At 38.1% G+C, this 21,829-nt stretch overlaps 1 protein-coding gene across 3 annotated transcripts in view; it reads right to left on the bottom strand.

Moving 5' to 3' along the window:
- Positions 1-19,603, bottom strand: part of Vamp4 (vesicle associated membrane protein 4) — a 37,100-nt gene extending 17,497 nt beyond the window's left edge. Inside the window, exons 1-3 of one of the 3 annotated variants that reach the window (XM_063240071.1) lie at positions 19,414-19,603; positions 15,536-15,650; positions 4,917-4,963 (exon numbers count right to left, since the gene is read on the bottom strand). In XM_063240071.1, the coding sequence (XP_063096141.1) occupies positions 4,917-4,963; positions 15,536-15,601 (113 nt within the window). In that variant the 5' untranslated portion in view covers positions 15,602-15,650; positions 19,414-19,603. Of the gene's footprint in view, positions 1-4,916; positions 4,964-15,535; positions 15,651-19,091; positions 19,242-19,413 lie in introns of those variants that run through there. The other 2 variants (XM_003474651.5, XM_023567242.2) reach the window with 2 other exon arrangements.
- Positions 19,604-21,829: the final 2,226 nt, after the last annotated feature.

Below are 21,829 nucleotides of genomic sequence, written 5' to 3'. Positions count from 1 at the left end.
GCAGACAACATAATTGTTTAAAAATCCAATGGGATTTACAAAAATACTACTAAAATTAGTAAGTGCATTTGGCAAGGTTACAAGAGACAAACAATAAATTACATGAACTAAAAAGTTTTAAAATGCCATTTTTAGGAGCACTAGAAAGTATGAAATACTTAAGGATAAATTTGGGGAAAAAAGGATTCGAGATCTGAACAATAAAAAACTATGAGACATTGCTAAGAGAAATTAAGGACTGTAATAAATACAAAGATAAATGATTTTCATGCATTAGAAAACTCATTATTAAGATACCAAGCCTCCACAAATTGTTCCATACATTTAATGTAATCTCAATCAAAATTCTAGCAGGACTTTTTTTGAAGAAAGAGAGAAGATGATTCTAACATCTGTATATTTAAAACTCAAGGCAGAAGAACCTTGAAATACAAACTTGGAGGACATACACTACTTTGCAAATTACTAAATACTCAAATTGTAGTACTGATTTAAGATAAGATATACAGGTCCCAAAAACGAACAGAGTCTAGAGATAGAGGCATACATATGGTCAATTAATTTTTACTGTGGTAAATATAAAGCAAAATTTCACATTCTAATCATTTTAAGTGTGAAGTTCTATGACATTAAGTACATTTACATGCTCTGCAACAATGGTTGCAGCATCCATCTAGAAAATTTTCATCTTTTCAAATTAGTTAAACATCAAACTCTCCATTCTCCCTTCCTCAGAGCCCTGGCAACCACGATTCCACTTTGTGTTTCTGTGAATCTGACTACTCTACTTTCTCTCTAAGTGAAATCCTGCCGTATTTCTCCCTTGTGACTATCACGCAACCTGATGTCTTCAACGTTCATTCCTATTGTTGCAAGTATTAGAACATCTTTTTAAAAGCTGAACAATATCCCTTTTATGTATACTCCACGTTGATGGCCATGGGTTGTTTTACCTTTTGAATACTGTGAATACAGCTACTGAATGTCAAGTAATTTTTAAAAATTATTTTCATTGTGTAGTTTCCTTTTCAATACACAGAACAAAGTGTGAAAGCTGCATTTTAAATATCATCATGCTAATTTGGTTGTCAGGCCCTTTAGAAAGCATAACATCACTTAGGAGTGGATCACTGCTGGTCAGAAACAATAGTTCTTACACAATCAAAGTTAAATTCAGGTAAACATTTATTTACCCAGATCTGGCCTTCTCAATACTGAGTTCCTTTCAGATGCCTTAGTCTAAGGCTTCATCTCACTGTACGTGGCCATGTAGGCAATTTGCTTTGGGATCCTATGGAAATCTTGTCACCTGTAAAAAAGTATCTCCCCATAGCATTTTGACATTCCTGTTAAAAATGATAGTATTTTCTGTCCTTTTATTATCCATTGCTTTGTAGGTTTCAATTAATTTTTATGAAATATTTTCATTTATGAAAAAACCCAGCCAATGTTTTAAAAAAACATTGTAATAACTGAATAAAGTAGGGTGTAAATATTTCCTCAGGTAAAGCTCTTTCTATAAACCCTCAGAGAAAACCACTGCAAGCTGTTGTGCTTCCTGACTTTACAGATACAAATCTACACCTGTAGACCAGCACTTACTAAACATAACTGCCAAGGATCAGTGGGGTCAGTCAAGTTTTGGCAAGGTATTAAAGTAATTCAATGAGGTTAAGGAAAATCTTTTAATCAGATAGTTATGGAATGAGTAGATGGCCATAGAAAAGTTTTTTTTATCCTTTTCTTAGCCATGTATAAAAAATTTAAGATGGGTTACAGGACTAAATTTAGAAGCCAAAACTATTAAAACTCCTAGAAAACAAAGCAAGTGAAAGTCTTTGTGACATTGAGTTTGGAAAACGTTGCTTCAATGACATTAAAAAGTTTACCCTGCTTTATGGCAGAGTATTATTCCAATGTATATAAATACTACATTTTCTTCATTCATCTGTTAACAGGCATACAGGCCATTTCCAAGACTTAGCTATATAATATATACATGGGTGCTGCTAATGCATGGGTATGCATGTATCATTGTAATATTATAATGACTTTTAACCCTTTTGGGAAAATACCTAGAAGGGGAATACCTGAGTGAATGGAATTTCTATTTTTAGTTTTTTAAAGAATTTCCATACTGATTTCCACAGAGGTTATGCTAGTTTGCATCATCACCAACAATGTAGAAAGGCTCCTTTTTCCCCCAAAGCCTTGCCAGCATTTGTTATTACTTGATTTCTTAATGATAATCATTTTCCTGAGTAAGATGGAATTTAGGGTGTGTTAGTTTGCACTTCTCCAATGGCCAGTGATGTGGAACATTGTTTTCCATGTATTTCCTGGCCATTTGTACTTCTGAGAAGTGTCAATTCATTTTGGGCACACATTTTTGGTTGAGTCTTTTATTTCAGGGAGTCTAATTTTCTGAGTTCTTAGGGTACTGTAGATGTTAGATGTTAGTTCTCTGTCTGAGGAATAGATGGCAAATTTTTTGCCATTCTGTAGGTTGTCTCTTCACTCTGTTAGTTGTTTCCTTTACTGTGCAGAAGCTTTCGTTGATTCTTGGTGCTATTTTTTGTGCCACTGGGGATCTTCAAGAGTTTTACTTAATCTTCCAGTAGATTGTTTTTGTTTAACATTTAGATCTTTGATGCATTTTTATTTTAGCTTAATACATGGTGAGATAAGACTATAACATTATGTGAACTCAGATACATGTAGGTATCAGTTTCTCTTGTGAGAAACCCAAAATATCAATAAACAGCACAATAAAAGATAACAGGAAGAAAGGAGATCTTTTTCAAATGGGAAGAGGAGTAAGAGGTAGAGGAAAGGGAGGGGAGGGAAAGGGGATGACAAAAAAAAGAGAAAGAAATGAAAAAAAAAAAAAAGGTAACAGCTTCTGCAAAAGAGAAGGGGACCAGGAGCTGAAAGGTGTAGGGAGGGAAGGGAGAGACAGGGGTCAAAAAAAGAATGAAGATGTTTTATGTACATGCACAAACTCCCCACAATAAATGTGATCACAATAAATGTGATCACTGCAAACATGTACTAATAAAAAAAATGTTAAGAACTTTTATAAATTGATTTAAGATCAAAGCATTAAACTTAACACCACCATAAACTGAGTAAGTGGAGTTGCAAATTTGGACTGATTATTTGCAAAGCACATAGCTGACAAAACACTTGTATCTTGAATACATAAAATTCTTATACTTAATGAGAAGACTAGTTTAAAAAGAGGCAAAGGCTGGGGTGTAGCTGAGTGGTATAGCCCTTGCCTATCAGTATGTTCAAGGCCCTGAGATTAATCCCTGGCATGGAAAAGATAAAACAAAATGAAACAGCAAATGCAAAAGATTTGGACACATATTTAGCCAAAGCAAGTATGAGGATGGAAAATGAGCACACTAAAAGATGGTCAACGTCATTTCTCATTAGGGACATGCTCATTAATGTCACAGTGAGATACCATTGCCCACCCACTAGAATGACTAAAATGAAAAAAAATTAACCAAATGCAATGTTGTAAGAACTTGGAGTAATTAAAACTTTCAAGCAATACTGATGAGAATATAAAATAGTACTACTACTTTGGAAAGCAGTTGTACCCTAGCCTTTTCATTTTGTGACTATTAAACTGGACTGTCAATTTGATTGGCTTGAAACTTGCCCAGGGGACTAGTAAACCAAACTTCTGTGTGGATCACGGAGGTGTGATCGTGGTACTTTATCTGGTCTTTGGGCCCTTTCTCTCAGGTATTGTTTCTCCTCCTCTGCTTTCGGGCTGCTATGGACTGAGCTGCTTTGCTCTAACTTACTGCCATGCTTTTTTTGCCAGCTGATTGTGCAGGAACCCTCTGAAACCATGAGCCTATAAAGCTTCTCCGCACATAAGTTGTGTGTATCATGTACATAGTCTCATGGACAGAAAACTGATTAATTTACCCAGAGAAATACAAGATATGTCCACACAAAAACTTATATGCCAGTGATGGTAAACTTTTTAGAGCTTACTGCCCAAACCAGAACCCACTTATTTATTGCAAAATGTCAACATTGCAATTAAACCTTTTAGCCTAGAAAAAAACTCACATTAACATCTTTTGTTTTAAAATAACAACACAGGGCCAGGGATTTAGCTCAGTGGCATAAGCACCTGCCTGGCAAATGCAAGGTCATGAGTTTGAACCCTGGTACCACAAAAAATAAAATAAAATAAAATAAAATAAAATAAAATAACAACACAACAAGTTTGCCACATGTTTACCAAAGGTTCGGCACCACTATTATATGCAAACATTCATCGCAGTTTTATTTGGAATCGCCCCAAATTAGAACCAACCCAAATACTCACATAGTAGTAAATAAATTGTAGTATACTCACAGGATGGAATACTACTCAGGAAAAAAAACTATTAATACATGACTGAATCTCAAAACAATAATGCTCAGTAAGTGATGCCAGTAAAAAATGGGGAGAGTTAGCTTATGATTTCAATATAAAAATTCTAGAAAATATAAATTATGATAGAAAATAGATCAGTGGTTTCCTAAGACTGGCAGAGCAAAAGATCACCATAATGGCTATGGTATTTTATTTTGATTACGATTTCAAAGGCTTAGAGTATGTATTTCAAAACTCACTGTATACTTTAACTATATACAAACACTTCAGTTCATAAACTCACTTCTTTCTATGATTCTAGTTGCAAACCGAGATGGACGAGAACTGAGTCACATTTCCCCAGTAGGTCAACAGTGAACCTAACCACTGAATTTGATGTGGTTCTCATTCAACTAGCTTTGTGACCAGAATCGGGGTCAGAATCAAGGTCGTGAGCTGAGACGTGACAGTACACATTTTATATGTTGATTATACCCTGATAAAGCTGTGAAAAAGGAAAAAAACTTACAGGAAAAAGTCCTCTTCTTCATCTGAATCATCTTCCAAAAGATTTCTCTGTCAAAAAAGAAAGGAAAAGATTTAGTTTTCAGATGCAGAACTCTTACAACAATATCAGAGAAGTAATGAAACAAGTTTTCTACACTAGTGAAATTTAACTCCAAGCTTCTAGGCAGAGAGAATAATTACGTACACAACACCAGAAACTAAAAGGCATGGAACAAATTTGCCTACCTTCCCAAGAAATGCTTATAATTCCAGAATTCTCCAGCTGACACTGCAGGGGGTCAGGGAGGTGCAACTCCCCTCTTCCTCCTGCGTTCCAGCCTCTGTCTACTAGCTGAACTTAAAAGGAAGCCAAGTGAAAGCAAAAACAGTTTCTAGAGCTCAAACAAACAAGAACAGAGGAATCAGCTCTGGAGCTGACAGACGTAGTTCATCTACTTAGTCGATAAACAGCCCTCTCCACAAATTTGAACTTCAAAGCAAAAGCAACTTAATATTTTTACCTTCTAAAATAGAACAATCTTCCTTAAAATGAATCTGGCCTTATTATGAACCCAAGAGGGAAAGATAAAAATTTCCAAAGATGACTAAAGAAGAGCAAAACAAGAACCTTTCAGACTTAAAAGAACTTCAACAGCTTTCACTTGCAGGTAGAATATTGGCTTTCCATGTCCTGATCACCAAAGCTGTGAAAGAGTTAAGTGGCATGTCTGTAAGAGGAAGATCATGGTGGATTATTCATGTGGGCCCACGCTAACAAGAGGGGAGACGGGGAAGGGAAGGGAAAGGGGAGGAGTGGAGAGACACAAAACAGGCGGGGAGCCACCGAAAGCTTGGAAAGGCAAGAAAACAATTTTTCTCCTAGACCTTCTAGAAGGAAAATAGTCCTTCTGGCACCCTGATTTTAGCCCTGTAAGTCCCATTCTGGACTTGTGATCACCAGAGGTACAAGATAATAACTTTGTGGTGTTTTACATTTTTGTAATATTTTTAATAGAATACAAAATGAATACTTCACCCATGTACTTTTTTGAGGAAATTATTGAAGGAATGACACGAGCCAAAATAAAATAAAGATCTTTAGAGTTGAATACAATCAAAGAATCTAATAAAATGTGTGGCCAAATTTAAGTGGTTGATGATGACTGTACTGTATGTAAGATGAAGCTATTGAAAAAGAGACAGCATCTACCACAGTGATATATGTGCACCCATGTTTATAGCAGCACAATTTGTAATAGTCAGATCTTGGAAACAACCTAAGTGTCCATCAACTGAGGAATGCATAAAAAAGTTGTGGTATTTTTATACAATGGAGTACTACTCAGCTATAAAGAAGGATCACACTGAGCTATTTATAAATAAATGGATGCAACTTGAGACCATACTCATCAGTGAAATAAATCAAACTGACATGTATAAATACTGAATAGTTTCCCTAGTGTAAGAAATGATAAGAATACATAAAAGTATGTGGTAATCATGATTCCCAATCATATTGGTTTGAAGCCATATAATGTTTTCACTCATTAATTGGAATGGTTTTAACCTGGGTTGTTCGATTTTAGTATCTGTGATAGTACGAATAGCTATTTTCAAGAAAACAAGACATCATAAAAGCTAGTGCTGATTTAATATCATCTTGTTTTGACGTCCCATCAAGCTGTTGTACATCTATTTCCACTGGTTTTAACATGTTTTATCTTACTATATTTGACTATATGCAATAGTATAAACAAAATTTTTTATAGGCAAAGGGATAATATACAAACCGTTGTTCGTTTTCTGTTACCTGGTTCTAAATATCCTGTAATTCTTTCATTCTCTTGAATGGCTTCACACTGTCTTGATATGCTTGATGCTATAGTATACGAAGTTATACTCAAATAATTCAAGGAAAGAGGCACTATGGTGACTGCTATTATGTTAGGATATCTGGTGGTGAAACACAATGATGCTTAAATTGTTCAGTTCTGACCTGTGTTGTTCTGTTACAATGTCCTCTTTTATCTCAATCTCCCCCTTTTTTAAAAAAAAATTAATCTATTTTTTCTTATTTTTTTTAATTAAGGGAAAAGTAAATTTAAAAATATGGGATATATTATAGTAACTTTTTTGTTTTCCTATTAACCTGATTTGAACCCCAGTATTGCTCTCCCCATCTTGTTCTGTCTGATTTTGCTATATTCTGTTTGGTTTGATAGTATCAAGTTTGAGGGTATAGGCAACCACTTTGAAGGCAATACGATTTACTATGATACCCATTATGGTTTGACTATTATCTTCTTTTGAAGTCCTGTAAGGTCTCCAGTGTCTTGGTGGTCTTATTGGTCTTGTTCTGTACTGGTCAATTCTATTATACCTGATGATATAGGCAACTCTTTTTAAAATAGCAAGAGGCACAATGAGGCAACCATTTTTGATCACCTGGTATTCTATTTTTGCATCATGTACTATGCCCATCCTTCTGTTCTAACCGACTCTGTTTTGGTTAGTTACATTTGGTTTTCCTATTCAAAAAAAAGTAATAAGAACTGTGTGAGTAGTAAAACCCCAAAAGTGTAATTGTTATTGTAAAAAAGAGAGGATAAGAAAGTGATCTAAAGGATGTAACTGCATGTATATTTAAGTGTGTAGGATAGAAAACCATATTACTGAGCTTTTGTTGGATCACTGAACAGAACTGTCAGCAATCTCACTGTATGAATGTCTACTTTATATGCTTCAATTTTATAATTTGGACAACTGTTTCTAAGATGACAATATGTAACCTATTAACTAGCGACTTCTTACTGTATATTTTTTTCTTGAAATTCTTTATTACTTGTACCCTTTTACTGCTTTGTTTTTTTTATTTCCTTTCTTTTTTCTCTTTAAAAAAAAAGAAAAAGAGACAGCATAATAAAGGGAAGTTTTTTTATGAGAAATGTTGAATTTTATTAAATATATCTTAATCTGTTGGGGTTATCACTTTTTTTATAAAGGATTTTATTTAGAGAGAAAAAAAGCAAAACAGAGAAAAGGGTAGAATACAGAATTGCTGGGGATTTAGCTCAGCGGCATAAGCGCCTGCCTTGCAAGCAGGCAGTCGTGAGTATGATCCCTGGTACCGATAATAAGGAAAAAGACAAAAAAAAAAAAAAACCAAAACAAAAAAAAACAGTAAGAAATCACTAGTTGATAGATTACATATTGTCATCTTAGAAATCGCTGTTCAAGTTACAAAATTAAAGCATGTAAAGTGGACATTCAAACAGTGAGACTGCAAACAGTTCTGTTCAATGATCCAACAAAAACAGTAATATGGTCATCCGTTTTACATTCGTAAACATACATGAGGTTATAGCCTTTAAAGCACTTTCTTTTCCTCTTTTTTATAATAACAATTACACATTTTAGGTTTTATTACTCCTACAGTTCTTATTATTTTGTTTGAAGAGAATAAAACCAAATGTGACAAAGCAAAATGGAGTCAGTTAAAACAAGAATAGACATAGTATATGATGTAAAAACAAAATACAAGGTGGTCAACAATGGCTACTATAATGCCTTTTGCTATCTTCAAAAGAATTGCCCACATCTTAAAGAGGGTAAGTAAGATTAAACATACCAAAACAGAACACAACAGATCATAAGGAAACAATGTTAAGAAACACTGATTTCAAAGCAAGTTCACTGGAGATCTTCACTGTCTGTCTTACTGTCTCTAGTTTTCTTCCAAATAGTTGTCCCCATCTTCACACACTGTGAATACATACTGAGCATTGTACAACTAATCTGATCATAACAGGATGATGAAGACTTTTTAGGTCTTCAAGACCTGACATTGGGGAAGTCAATAATGACGCCATAATGTCTCTCATTCTCTTCATAGTAGCTGTCCTTATCTTTATGTATGCTGAAATTGAACATAAGAGACTAGACTAATATCACTCTAAACAGTGAATAATAGTTTTGCTAGATTTTATATCACAATGTTACAGAATTAGCACTGGGTTTCTAGTGTCTTTTCTTCTTCAGAGTATCTGTTTGTTACATCGCCCATTATATAATCTGTTCCTATAAACTGCTTAGAAATTCTCCCCATGTGTGAGTCTCTGCATGTATATCTATCCTTTCTGTATTATAGGGAAAAATAGATCATAACAAGACAAAAAAACAAACTCTTAGAAAAACATGAAATACAAAAGACATATAAAACTGCATTATTAGGTGATCTACAGTAGTTACTATGCTTTCTCTTGTTATTTTCAATAGAGTTGTCCACATCATCAGACATATAATAACTGAACATAGCATTATATAGCTATTTTAATAAAAACACAACTTTGGAGACATTGTAGGACTTCAAAAGCAGTTAATAATCAACCCGTAATGGGTATATTATTACATCTTGTCATCTTCAGAGTGGTAGCCTCTACTCTTAGACTTGATATTATCAAGCATACCAAATTTGAATAAAATCAGTCAAGGCAAAAGAGCAGTTTAACAATCCAGCTGCAAATAAAATCAGTCATAGTAAAACAGTGTAAGTCATAGAGGGCTTCAGTTTAAGTTAATAGGAAATTAAGGATAGTTACCGTGGTATAGCTTGCTATTCTGAGGATAGCTATCTGTGCTCTCAAATCTAGTATGAGTTGACTGACCTGAACAAAATAAAATCAAACTAAGCGAGCAATAAGATTACTGTGGCTTTTAAATCCTGATTGATACACTGTTAACAATGTCCTTTGCCTGCCTTTTTAAGGCAATTCCTCACCTTTCCCTTTCTCAGGATGCTTTGTATATTTTGGGTCCCACTAACTCCTTTAGTTTTTAGATTAAGGGGGCAACCCATTATCTATCTGAGTGATGCTGAACCTTTTTACCCGAGCTTGATCTTGAGCTTACTCTTTTACTTACTAAAGCCACAAGGTTTTCCTTCCTTCTAGCTGTAGTTCTACACTGCACAAAAGTGTCATAACTTTCCAACCTATCTGCGGCTGCTGGATGAGCTGTCTTTCTCTCTGGTTCCCTGTCACTTAGAGCTTTGTTTTCTCATCTTTGACTTTCAGTTTATTAACCTTCCTTCAGGTTGAGTATATTTCCTATTCAGAGCATCTTGATGGATCCTGCCTGTGTTTCTTTTTATTAGTGTATCTCGGCTATGTTAAAAATTATAGCCCACCTTCTCTGCCTCAACTCTGCTATTCTATTTTTCTGCTTTTATTTGTCCATTTTCCTCCTTCATTCCACTGTCCTTCTTGTTCACTGAGGCCTCTCTGCCACTGTTGCTGGAATCCTGGTATTTTTTTTCTCTCTCTCTCACTGGAATGTCCTTCAGTATCTTTTGTAGGGTTGGGTTGGTGGCCATGAACTCCCACAGTTCCTCTTTGTCTTGGAAACATCTTGTTTCTCCATTAATTTTGAAAGAGAGATTTTCAGGGTACATCAATCTTGGTTGGAGGTTATTTTCTTTCAAGGCTTGGACTATTTCCCCCTAAGCTCTTCTCGATTTAACAGTTTGTGTTGATAAGTCTGTCGTTATTTTGATTTTGTCCTTTGTAGGTGATTTTCCACTGGCTGCTTTTAATATTCTGTTCTTGTGGTGGATTTCTGGAATCTTGATTATTTTATGTCTGGGTGTAGATCTGTTTTGGATGTAGGTGGCTGGAGTTCTGTATGCCTCATTTATCTGGGTATCATTTCTTTTTCCTATGCTTAGGAAGTTTTCCTTAATTATTTCTGTGAATAGTCTTTGCAATTTGTTTGTGGTTACTCCTGCTTTTTCGCTTACATTTTTTATTCTTGTTATAGATCCTCTTGTTATCTTCTAGCCTTTGAATTGTTATTTCTTGGTTCCTTGTTATTTTTAATAGGTCTTTACTTTCATGATCATACATTGTAAATCTCTCTTCAAGATTCAAAATCCTAACTTTAGTTTCTGTCAAGGCATTTTGCCAGCTTTCAATGAAATTTTTAGTTTCCTGGTAGTCTCGTTGGATCTGTTTCATGTATTCTAAATTTTGTTTATATTCTTCACCAAAGGTTTCTCTTCCTTTTCTGGGTTCCTCCCTTCTTCCTTCTGTGTTTTCTTGAGAGGGGCTTAGCATTTTTTAATTAACCTTTTTACTTCTTGTCTCACTTGGGTTAGAATTTTCAGTTTTAAGTTCATCTATGAAATCACGAATGTATTTCTTTATGTCTGCTGATGTTGTGGCTTACATTGCATGATTGCTGGACTGGTTCTCTTCTGTATTTACCTCTCCTGGGCTTATTTTCCCAGGGTCAGAGGCTGGAGGTTTTGTCTTATCTTTTGCTCTTGTCATGTTTCTGGTTTCTTTCAGACTGGTGCGTGGAGGAGGGCTCAGGCCTTCTCTGTATTCCTTAGTTTTTCTAAAGCATGCTGGCTGAGGGCTTGCTGCTCTCTCCAGTTTGCTGATATCTGAGGTGAGCACAGGGACACTGCAGGTTGGCTCCTCCCCTCTGAGGCAGTCAACCTGCAAGTGCCTTCAGCACTTTACACTGTGCTGTGGCAGACGTCACAGGGTTGGAACAATTCTGTCCCTGGCTGTTGGTTCCCAACCAGCAGTGTGGTTCAGCCCAGGCTGCTCACACCAGTCCTCTCTGGGCCAGGAGCGCTTGACTGATGCAACCGCAGCACCGGGCTCTGCCCTACTCCAAGATGTCTTCCAGTCAGCCTCCCACGACATGGGGCCCAATTTCCAGCACTCACTGAGAGCCAATAAAGCGCTCTGCCTTGGCTCCACTCCACACTGTGCTGCGTCCTCCAGCCAAGGGTCCGGGACTCACCAACTCACCAACTGTTATCGGCAGCCACAGCTTCAGCGAGACCTTGAATTGTCCGACTCCATGGTGTGCCCAGCATAGCACAGAACAGGTCTCAGTGAGGGTGTCAAGCTTCAGCCCTCACCCGCGCTTTTCGTTCCTCTTCCTAATTTTATTTTTCTTTCAGTGTCCTCCTGGGTTGGTGAGAATCTTTCTCCAATCATCTGGCCCTCTCCATGTTGTCAGATTCTAGCATCTGGGCTGTTTTTCCCAGAGAGGTTCTCTATCCAGCTTTCTAGCAAGCTGCCATTTTTTCCCTTCCCCAATAAAGGAAAGTTTTAAAAAACCAAAAACCTTTCCTAATACATCTCTGAAGCTGGGAGTGGGAGCATGAAGTGAGGAGGCAAAAGCAGGTTTGTATGTTCATTTTGGTAAGAAATGAAAGGAAGGAAGGGAGGAAGCAATGTTCATACACCTTAACAATACAGCTTGAAAATATCAAAGGAAAAGCTGCTTGGGTTACAAGAACAAAATGGATTATGATCCAATTTGTGTTTTAGAAGATGATCTAAATATAAAGTATATTTATTATAGTTGTACACCAAGAAACAGACATGAAAATCTGGGCCTTCCACACATTCACTAAACAAACATGAATGTCAGGGATACAATGCTCAAAAAAAATGTAATGGGATACAATGAGATCATTTCACACAAAATATAGGCAGTAATAAGTATTGATATGGATATGGAGAAGTTGGAACCCTCACACATTGCTGGTGGGAATATAAAAACTGTGCAAGCACCTTGAAAACAAGTCAGCAGTTCCTTAAAGGGTTGAGTACGGGGGTCACTAGAATACTGTCATACCTAAGGAAAACATATGTGCATACAAATATGTGCATGCCAATACAGCAGGAGCATGCATAATATTCAAGATATGAATGTCCATCAACTACTGAATAACTAAATGTAGCACACCTGTACAATGGAATTTTATTCAGCAGTAAAAAGAAGTAAAATATTCATCCATACACTGCTGACAACATTAACCTAAGTTAAGCCAATCACAAAAAGGTACAAATTACATGATTTCATTTACAGAAAATGTTCAGAATAAGTAAACCTATAGGTTTCTGCCTGTCTAGGGCTGAGGGGATGAAGAAAATTGGGGGTGACTGATGAATGCTAAAGGGTTTCTTTTAGGAATGATAAAAATGTTCTAAAATTGAGTATGGTGTTGGTGGCACAACACTGTTTGTACACTAAAACCCAATGAAATGTACACTTTAGGCAAACTGTAAGTTAAAAAGGAAACCTGTAAGTTACACCAATCAAGCTATTAAAAATCATAATAGGAAAGAACAAAATTTTAAAAAGTAATTACAGATAATTATACCAGTTATCAAATCTCTGGCAAATATCTATTTACACTGTCAATTTTATCAAGTTCTGATGGCATCTAACATACTATTTATATAACAAATTGTGTCAGTAATCAAATCACAATGTAAAGAGAAAACAACACAGTTATAGCCTCAGCAAAACTGAGAAAAAAAATTTTTTTTAACCCAGAATCTTGCCTAAGTCTTGCCTGGAGTGCCCTGTCTGAGATCAAATTTGTGATCCTCCTGATCAGTCTCAGCAACTGCTTAGATTACAAGTGTGTGCTAACATATCTGGCACATTTTGTATTTCTAAATATATACATAAAGCTTGTTTTAAAAACACCTAGGTTTCATCCTCAGGACTAGAAAAAAAAAATCTAATGTTGGATATGATGGCCCACACCTATAATTCCAGCCACTCGGGAGGTTAAGGCAGCAAAGTATCTCAAGTTCAATGTCAGCCAGCCTGGATTACTTAAAAACTTAACAAGATGCTCTCAAAAACAAAACAAACCAATCCCAACCACACAACAAACAAAAAACTAGCAATTAGTCTTTTAGTGAGTTCTAGTCCCCATCAAATTAGGAAAATAAATGTAGGAAGAGTTAGAATAAGAGAAAGAACTTTTTTGGATTGCATTGAAAGATAATTCTAAATTATAAAATGTTGAATGCAGGAGAGAGTGGATAATATGAGCTTATGAGGTTCCAAGGCTGTAAAAAAGGAGCACAGAAAATAAGGTCAGGTGGACTAAAAAGCTTTCTAAGGGCAGTGACCATGCCCACGTCCTCCAGGTTCTGATATAACATCAGCACATTGTAGGTGGTCAATAAATATTTATTCAATGAATTGGCAAGTAAAATAATGACAAGGGAAGTGAGGAGGGTTTCAGACTGTTGGATAAAAAAGAAAAAGAACAGTAATTCAAATAAATATTCCTTCAGCACTTATTCTAAAAGTTCTCTCTCTAACAATTGTACCAAATGTTATTTTCCAAAGTACGGCACAGAGTATTTTCCAGAGTTCCTTCTCTTTTCCTCCTTTTCTTCTCCCTCCCCTTTTTCTCCTTTCTGATTCTTTTTATTTAAGGAACTAGGGAATGAACTAGTCCTGCTGTAAGCTAGACAAGCACTCTACCACTGACCTACACTGTAGCCTTTAATTTCTAGATTTATATATATTTATGTAGAGAATTTGGAATGAATTATATTTGAAGTATTTTAGAAAGATATTCTGGACTATGAGACAAATACAGATCTAGAATTTATTATCTACAATTTCAAGATCTAAAAACTTCTGTAAGCCACTGGCTCCATTAAGTTTGGTGCTGAAACTACTTGGAGGAAAACGTGGTCTGCAGTGATGTTAGCGAATTCATTTATACATTTAGTTAGATAATCATGCATTTGACTAAGAAACAATGTATTTGGAGTGCTGGCCTAGGCTAAGTAATTTGCGCTCAAACTGTGAACACAATGATTTGATCAATACTGAAAAGAGGATTCAGTTGAGCCATCAACCTTTTTAACATGTTTACTGTGAATAAAACAAGTAAGATTATTGTACTTCAGAAATGGTACCCCAAAGCAAAGGACTCAGAAGCTGCCTCAGCAGGAAAGTTTGTCTCTGATCTTTTCCTGTCTCTCACTCTCATTTTTCCCAAGCCATGCCACAGAATTCTACACAAATTTCTCTTTCCTAAAGTGTGTCATAGAAACCAGAAACCCTGTTCCTCAAAGCCAGTCATACAATTCAAGAATATTACCTCAACTGTCTCCCATTTTTTTCCATGTTAAAGAGTTGGCTATAAATTCATCCTCTTAAGAGACCCTGTGTAATTACAGGTGATAAGACCTCCGTTCTACAAAGGTCCTAGCCAGCACTCAGAAGCAAGGAGTGATATACATAAAGGCCAAAAGAATCTGAATGGACAGGCCTCCTGAGTTTCCCTCTCTCCCCCAGTCTATCACCATTACATAACATCTCTTTTGTCCAAACATATTTGCACACAACTAGCCATGCTAAGCATAAAAATGGAGAGTTCACTCTGGGTTTTGAGGCCTTCAATCTGAAGGCTCCAGCGTCCTGTAAAACTATGATCAAATAAATCTGTCACACTTTTCTCTTGTTAACCTGCCTTCTGTCTCAGGGCATCAGTCATGATCCTTTAGAATGAGCAGAAAAATGACCAACCCTTTTCCAGCCCCTGCAATAGCTATAAGCTGCAGATTTTTTGTTTTAATCATTTATAAAGGGAGTGAAGGCATATTTTGAATACTTCTTTTTTCAAAGCTTAAGATTTTTAACTTACTGGGCATGGTAGCACATGCCTGTAATTCTAGCACTCGGGAGGCTGAGGCAGGATTGCCATGAGTTTGAGGCCAGCCTGGGTTACACAGCGAGACTCTGTCTCAAAAAAAAAAAAAAAACAAAAATAAAGAAAAGAAAACAAGGCTGTGAACTTACCCTTTCACTTTTCACCGAACCAGTGACATCATCATCATTTAGGTGGCGTTTAAATTTGGGAGGCATACTTTTTATTCCTGGAGTACTTTTTTATTTCCCAGTAAAGTATCACCACCTGCAGGATAAAATAAATTTCACTAGATTTGACACTGCAGTGATAAGATGAAGTACTTCAGTGTATGAGGCCCTGTATGGTGGGCTTTCCCTTACTTTTCTGATTACTCTAATCCAGTGACCCAGGTCTACTTACTAGGTTTAATGAATGCAACTTCCCTAAGAAATCACATGGAGAAAATGAGTAAATAAAGGATTTTATAAAATAAAACAACTACATAAAAAAGGGAGTAAAATAGTAGGTGGTTCTGTGTAAATGTTAAAATGTTTTATAATTTTCACTTGGAGTCAGAAGATAGTACTTTTCTAGCTCACTTTGAGTTAGCTGTGTAAGCAACTGTTGAATAGTGATTCTCATGCTTCTGCATGGAGTTGGGATAGTCATATCAAACAATACATCCAAAATATCTGTAAACTATCATGAACCACAGGTGCTCCAAGAAAAAAGCTATGTTTGGTAACAAACAATGTGGTATTATGATGTACAAGACAGTAATTATGTGTGTGTGTAGTTAAATACTACTAAGATCTGTCTGTCTTAGATCTTCCTCTTGTTTCTTCACATATGGTTTGTAAAACCCTCAGACTCTCCCCAGTGATGTGTGGGTTTTTCTTGTTGTTTTGTTTTTGCTAATGGGATGAGCAGTGGGCTGGCAGCTCCCCCCCCAGGTAGCTTCAGAATAGAGGCCTCCCACAGGAAAGCCCAAAGCATGACTAAAAGGTTGGGCTGTTTCAGTGCCACCCCACCCCACCCCCAACCTCTAGAAAGGACAGAGGGCTAACAGGTTGTTAATGGCCAGCGATACAATCCATTATGGCTACTAATGAAGTGTTCATAAGAACCCAAAAGGAGTTCTAGAGAGCCAAACAGGTTCTGCAGGGCAGAATGCCTCACTGGGTGATGGGAACTCTGAGCCCTTTCTCCCGTATCATGCCTTATGCATCTATTACATCTGACTATTTATCTGTACCGTTTGTGATACCCTTCATACTAAATGTAAGTAGGGTTTCCATGAGTTTTACAAGCTTCTTTAAAAAATTAATTAAATCTAAGAAAGAAACTGTGAGCACCCCAATTTATAGCTGGCTAATCAAAAGCACAAGCATAACAACCTGAGGTCTGTAACAAGAATCAGTAGTAGGGGCAGCTTGTGGCCCTGCACTCTCAAACAATGGGAATTAAATTAAAACAGTCAGCTGCTATAATCTGGAGAATCTGCTGCAAAATTGCTTACTTTTGGATGGGGAAAAAATTTCCACACATTTTGGGGTTACAGAAATGTCCTGGGGCTGGGGATTTAGCTCAGTGATATAAACGCCTGCCTAGCAAGCGCAAGGTCCACAGTTCAATCCCTGGTACCAGAAAAGAAAGGAAAAAAAAAAAAAAAAAAAAAAAAAAGGCATAGAAAGGTTCTGTGTTGTAAGAGAGGAGAAACAATTTGGTTTTTGTATATTAAAACAACTAGGTTAAACAAAGCCAGCCTCACACCCTTTTATATGCTAATATGCATTGTGCTTTTTCCAGGAAAGTGCTTGTGTATGCCTCATAATCAAAATTTTCTTGGAAAAAGGCTGTCCTATGCAAATACGAATTTTCAGTACTTTGGACCAGATGACAGGTAAATAGCTAGGAATTCAGAATAGCTATAAGATGTACTGAATGTTTCCTATGTGCTGAACCCAAATACATATGCATTTTCTCAGTAGTTTAGAAACAATTCATTTCAGTGTTATATGTGCATTTTCTCTTTTATTCTTTATGAAACCTGGAAGTGAGCACTAAGAAATCTGGAGAAAACTAAGACTCAGTAAAGATAAGCAATAGTGACAGTCCCTTCATTCACTGAAACAGCAGATATACACACACACACACACACACACACATATAAAAAAGTTTAAATCAAAGGATATGGATGATTAGTTTTAATATTTATTCAATTAGTTGCTATTGGGTCATACAATTGTAGTCTAGAAACATAGTAGCCCTCTATCTTCTTCCATAGGAAATGAATCACGTACAGTTAGACATTATATGCTTCATAAAGATATTATGTAAGAGCTTTTGACGATGTCTGAATCAGACCCAGTTAAAAATTAGTCTGTTGGTTAACATTATACACTAACAAGAGAAAGACTACACAAGATCGGGTTATAGTTTAATAAACCAAATCAAAGGAGTATTTTAATTCAATTTCTTGTCAAAAACAAATACATTTTTCTTTGATTAAAAAAAAAGCTTCCAAGCCAGAAACTGAATCTCTTGGAATACACACCAAATTCTTGCTACCTAAGAGCTCTACTTCTTTATTTCCCAATATTTCTGTCATGTACATTTGACCCACTTTATTTCTCATGCTTTGATTTCAGATTAATTCATTCATGCAGAATGATACTGAATGCACGGAAAAACAGATGACAAAGCACATAATTGAAGAACTAGAGCCTTTAATTATATCTGTATTTTATTTATATTTTAAATCCTACAAAGGGGTAGCCTCAACCCTCAGCAAACAACGGATTTATATAATGCATTTACATGAAGTAAAAAGCTAAAACTTTAACGAAGAGCAAATCTTATATTAAGGTTCCACAGGATCCACCTCAGAGAGGCAAGAAACTCAGTCTGACAAACAGAAAAGCCATCGGCAAATCAGCAGGCAAATTAATTTGCCACACCTGATGGACCACTGGGTCACTGATAATATGTGTACCAAACAACTAGTAGAAATAAACTGTGGACAGAAATTAGAATTATACGTATTCTGCCTAGGATTTCATCTACCAAAAATTCTTGCCAGTTCAGGTTAAGTATATATGAAAATAAGAGAGCCACCATATTTCCCCACTGAAGGTTAACGTGACCACACAATTTACTTAAGCTTTAATGTCCTGTGCCTCTCAAAGCAATGTCATATACTTAAAATCTCCCACATGCATCTTCTGAAGTAGCACCTTCTCTATTCAATGGCACTTTCTATTCCATTACACGTTTAAACTTGTTACCTGCTCTTTAATAAATGCTAGCTTATGTTTTGCTTTACAAAACAACAACCACAAAAACAACCACAACAACAGCAACGACCCTCTCTGTACTGCATTCCACAAAAACCTTGCATCTGACCACAGCCCAGGCACCAGCCACCAGCCACCGGCCACTATTCCCTTTCCTATTCCGCTGGTCCATTTCTCCTCAGCCGTCTCGGTCGGGGGCAGTTTCACAGAAATAAAGTGACTCGGAGGGACCCAGACTGAAGAGGGCACTAGCAAAAGCTGTAGAGGGTAAAGATTCACACTCCCCTCGCCTTCCGGCCATCAGGAACGCAGCAGGGTTGGCGCTCTTTCTCGGAAGCCCTTGAATAAAGAATCAATTTTGTCTACTCCAGCTGGCAGCCCCGCTCAGATTCTCCACACCGCCCCCCCCCCATCGCACCAGGTCACGTACCCCAACATCTGCTCCTGACTCTGGCCTTTCCGGGTCCAGGATTCCCATCCCGTGCCAGGTTGGCTCCCACCCTGGGCTCTCTTTTCTCCCCACCTCCCCAGGGAGCCCTGCAATTCCATTTCTCGCTCCTCTCCACCGCCCCCACCCGCACCCGCACCCCAGCGCTCGCCTTCCCAGCCTTCCCCACTCGGGGTTCCCTTCCCGGACCCCTCAGGCCAGCGCCTGCCGGGCCGGACGTTGGGGAGCTGCGGGCAGGGGCGTCGTCTCCGTCTCCTTCCTCCTCGCACCTGCCCCTCCCGCGGCAGCAGGCCGGCGGCAGTACCTGAGGCTCCGGGGAGCTCCCGGCAGCTCTCTCGGGCAGCGTGCGGCGGACGCGGGTGCCTAGGGAAGGAGCGGAGAGCCGCGGAGGACAGAGGGCAAGGGGAGACAGTGGGCGCGCACCCGGCGACGGCCTGCGCCGGAGCTGCGCCCCCGCTCATCGGTTCGATCGGTGCTCCGCGCCCTGGCGCCAGGCGAGGGGGCGGGGCCAGCCTCGGAGATCGTCGAAGAGGTCGATTTGGCCTCCTTTCTGCAGCTGGAAGAGAGAGAGCTTATTCCAAGACTACTGGATGCTCGGAGTTGAAGTGAGGATCAGCAGGTTCTCAGGACTTGGCCTTGAGTCGGATCGCGCCAACGCGGAACGCGCTCCGCGGTGCTGGAGGGAGCTCGGAGGAGTCTGGCAGGGCTGGGTGCCCAGCTGGCGACGGGCTGACAGGTGGTGGGAAGGTGGTGCTTTGGGGTCAGGCCTGGGCCCAGGCCGAGCGAGAGGAGTGAGGCGTGCAAAGATCCGCTTCGGATCATTGATTGTAGAGGCAGAGTTAGACTGGAAGAGACCTGGTGAGAGTCGCTAGTCCGGTCTGCTCATTTAGGCAGCAGCAGTCACTGATCCGGAGAGGACACCAGCTTCTGTGTATGTACATCGCTAGATGGGACAGGCTTGGCGCCAGGACTCGGTATTCTTTCCCCTTTATTCCTTCGTTGTAACGGGACCACATCCAGACACCGGAGCCTGAAAGTTTCAGTGGGAAGTGACTCTTGTGCAACCATTCTGCTGTTTTTCTCACTCTCACCTCCCGCGTATTTAGTGGTATACCTATTTAAACCTCCCAGCCTGAAGTAGCTGGGCATAGAAATCCGGAGATTTCCTTTTTCCCCCTTTTCTTTCCTCTTTGCAGCCTGGCTGGATTATTTAACGCATTAAAAATAATTTATTTACTACATGTATTTTTAACTTAATATCTGAGTCCTTTGCTCTTACCGTGTTTTAACTGTCTGAAATACTGTGCCATTTATTTAATAAAGGTAAGGAAATAACCGATGTTTAAGAAAAAGACAAGAGAATAGGCGGAGGGAAGCTGTGGGAGACCGGAAAGGGAAAGAACACTCCAGTCTATCGTCCCACTGCCGCTTCTGGTTGATAGTGGTTGTGATTTAAAAATATGGTAATTGAAAGATGCCTTGGCTAAGGCAGTGGTGCTCAACTCTAGGTGAATCACCTGGGATTGTATCACTTACAAAGCTTTTACTACTCAGATTCTGACTTAATTGGTCTGGCATGTTCAGAAAACAGTGAGCCAAGGGGTTAATAAATTGGTGCTTCTGAAATCGTAGTGTTAGACTCACTCAGTAGAACCTGGCTGATATGAACTGAAATGGTCCACCTAGGAGGGAAGCTTTTTAGTTTGTATCCCTGTCTGAGCATAGTGGTGATACTATCCTGACTATAAAGATGACACAGAAGTTACTGTTTTTCACCTACAGTTGATTTTATATCTGTGTATTTGCTTATTATGAGTTTTCCCTGCTTTGTTGCCTTAGCCGATTACAGCCTCAACTCTATGCTGGCAACTTAAGGCAGTGTGACTACTGAGCCATACAGGCATTGTCATTGTACAGCTCATTAATTTTACAGCTCTTTAATTTTAAGCCGATCCTCCCCCCACAGTTCTATCACTAATAGGTACTATAGTATATCTCATTGTACAGCTCTTTAATTTTAACCATAATTCCTTAGCACTGTCAGTTATTTTGTTATGATTGCTTAGGGAAGGTGTATGCAGGTCCTACCCTTTAATCACCTGAAAAAAGTCCCCTTGACTATCCTCCAAAGTTGTGAAAATTTAGAAAATGTCATTTTACAGTTAACATGAATCACATATACTAGTAAGCCTGGAAAGTTATAAATAGCACTGAACTAAGAGAACTCCAGCCAACTTATTTCCTTCCTTATTTTCTGTTGAAACTCAGTTATTCCAATGATCAGTTCATATATATATATATATATCTTCTCCACACAAGACCTTCATTCAACCTCCAGTGGGCCTGGTGTCATAGCTAAAGAACCTATTTTTTGCTTTTCTCCCAGTCTGAATCTTTGAGCATCTGCTGGTTTGGGGAATGGGATCTGAGCATCTGATTCTTAAGTAGATTTTCTATCATTTCTCCTATGTTTAGCCCACACCTTGCTTTCTTGTAAAGTTACCTGGTACTTGTCACTTCTGAGCCTTATTCAGGTGTTAGTTGTCAGTATCAGGTTGCTCCATGACCTGCTTAGGGTTCCTGTTTCTCCAGTCTGCCATTTGTGATAATTTACTTGCCAGCTTTTGATATTTTGTTGCTATTGTCTCCTATGAAGCAGAAATACTATAAATCAGTTTTAAGCTGTTGATTATTGGTTTTGGAATAATTAGAAATGCTTG

This window comes from Cavia porcellus, unplaced genomic scaffold (assembly GCF_034190915.1).
Source record: "Cavia porcellus strain 051 isolate PalLab524CR breed Dunkin Hartley unplaced genomic scaffold, mCavPor4.1 scaffold_29, whole genome shotgun sequence".
NCBI lineage: Eukaryota > Metazoa > Chordata > Mammalia > Rodentia > Caviidae > Cavia > Cavia porcellus.
Note: the sequence above shows the minus strand (reverse complement) of the source record. Positions and strands in the feature narration are given on the sequence as shown.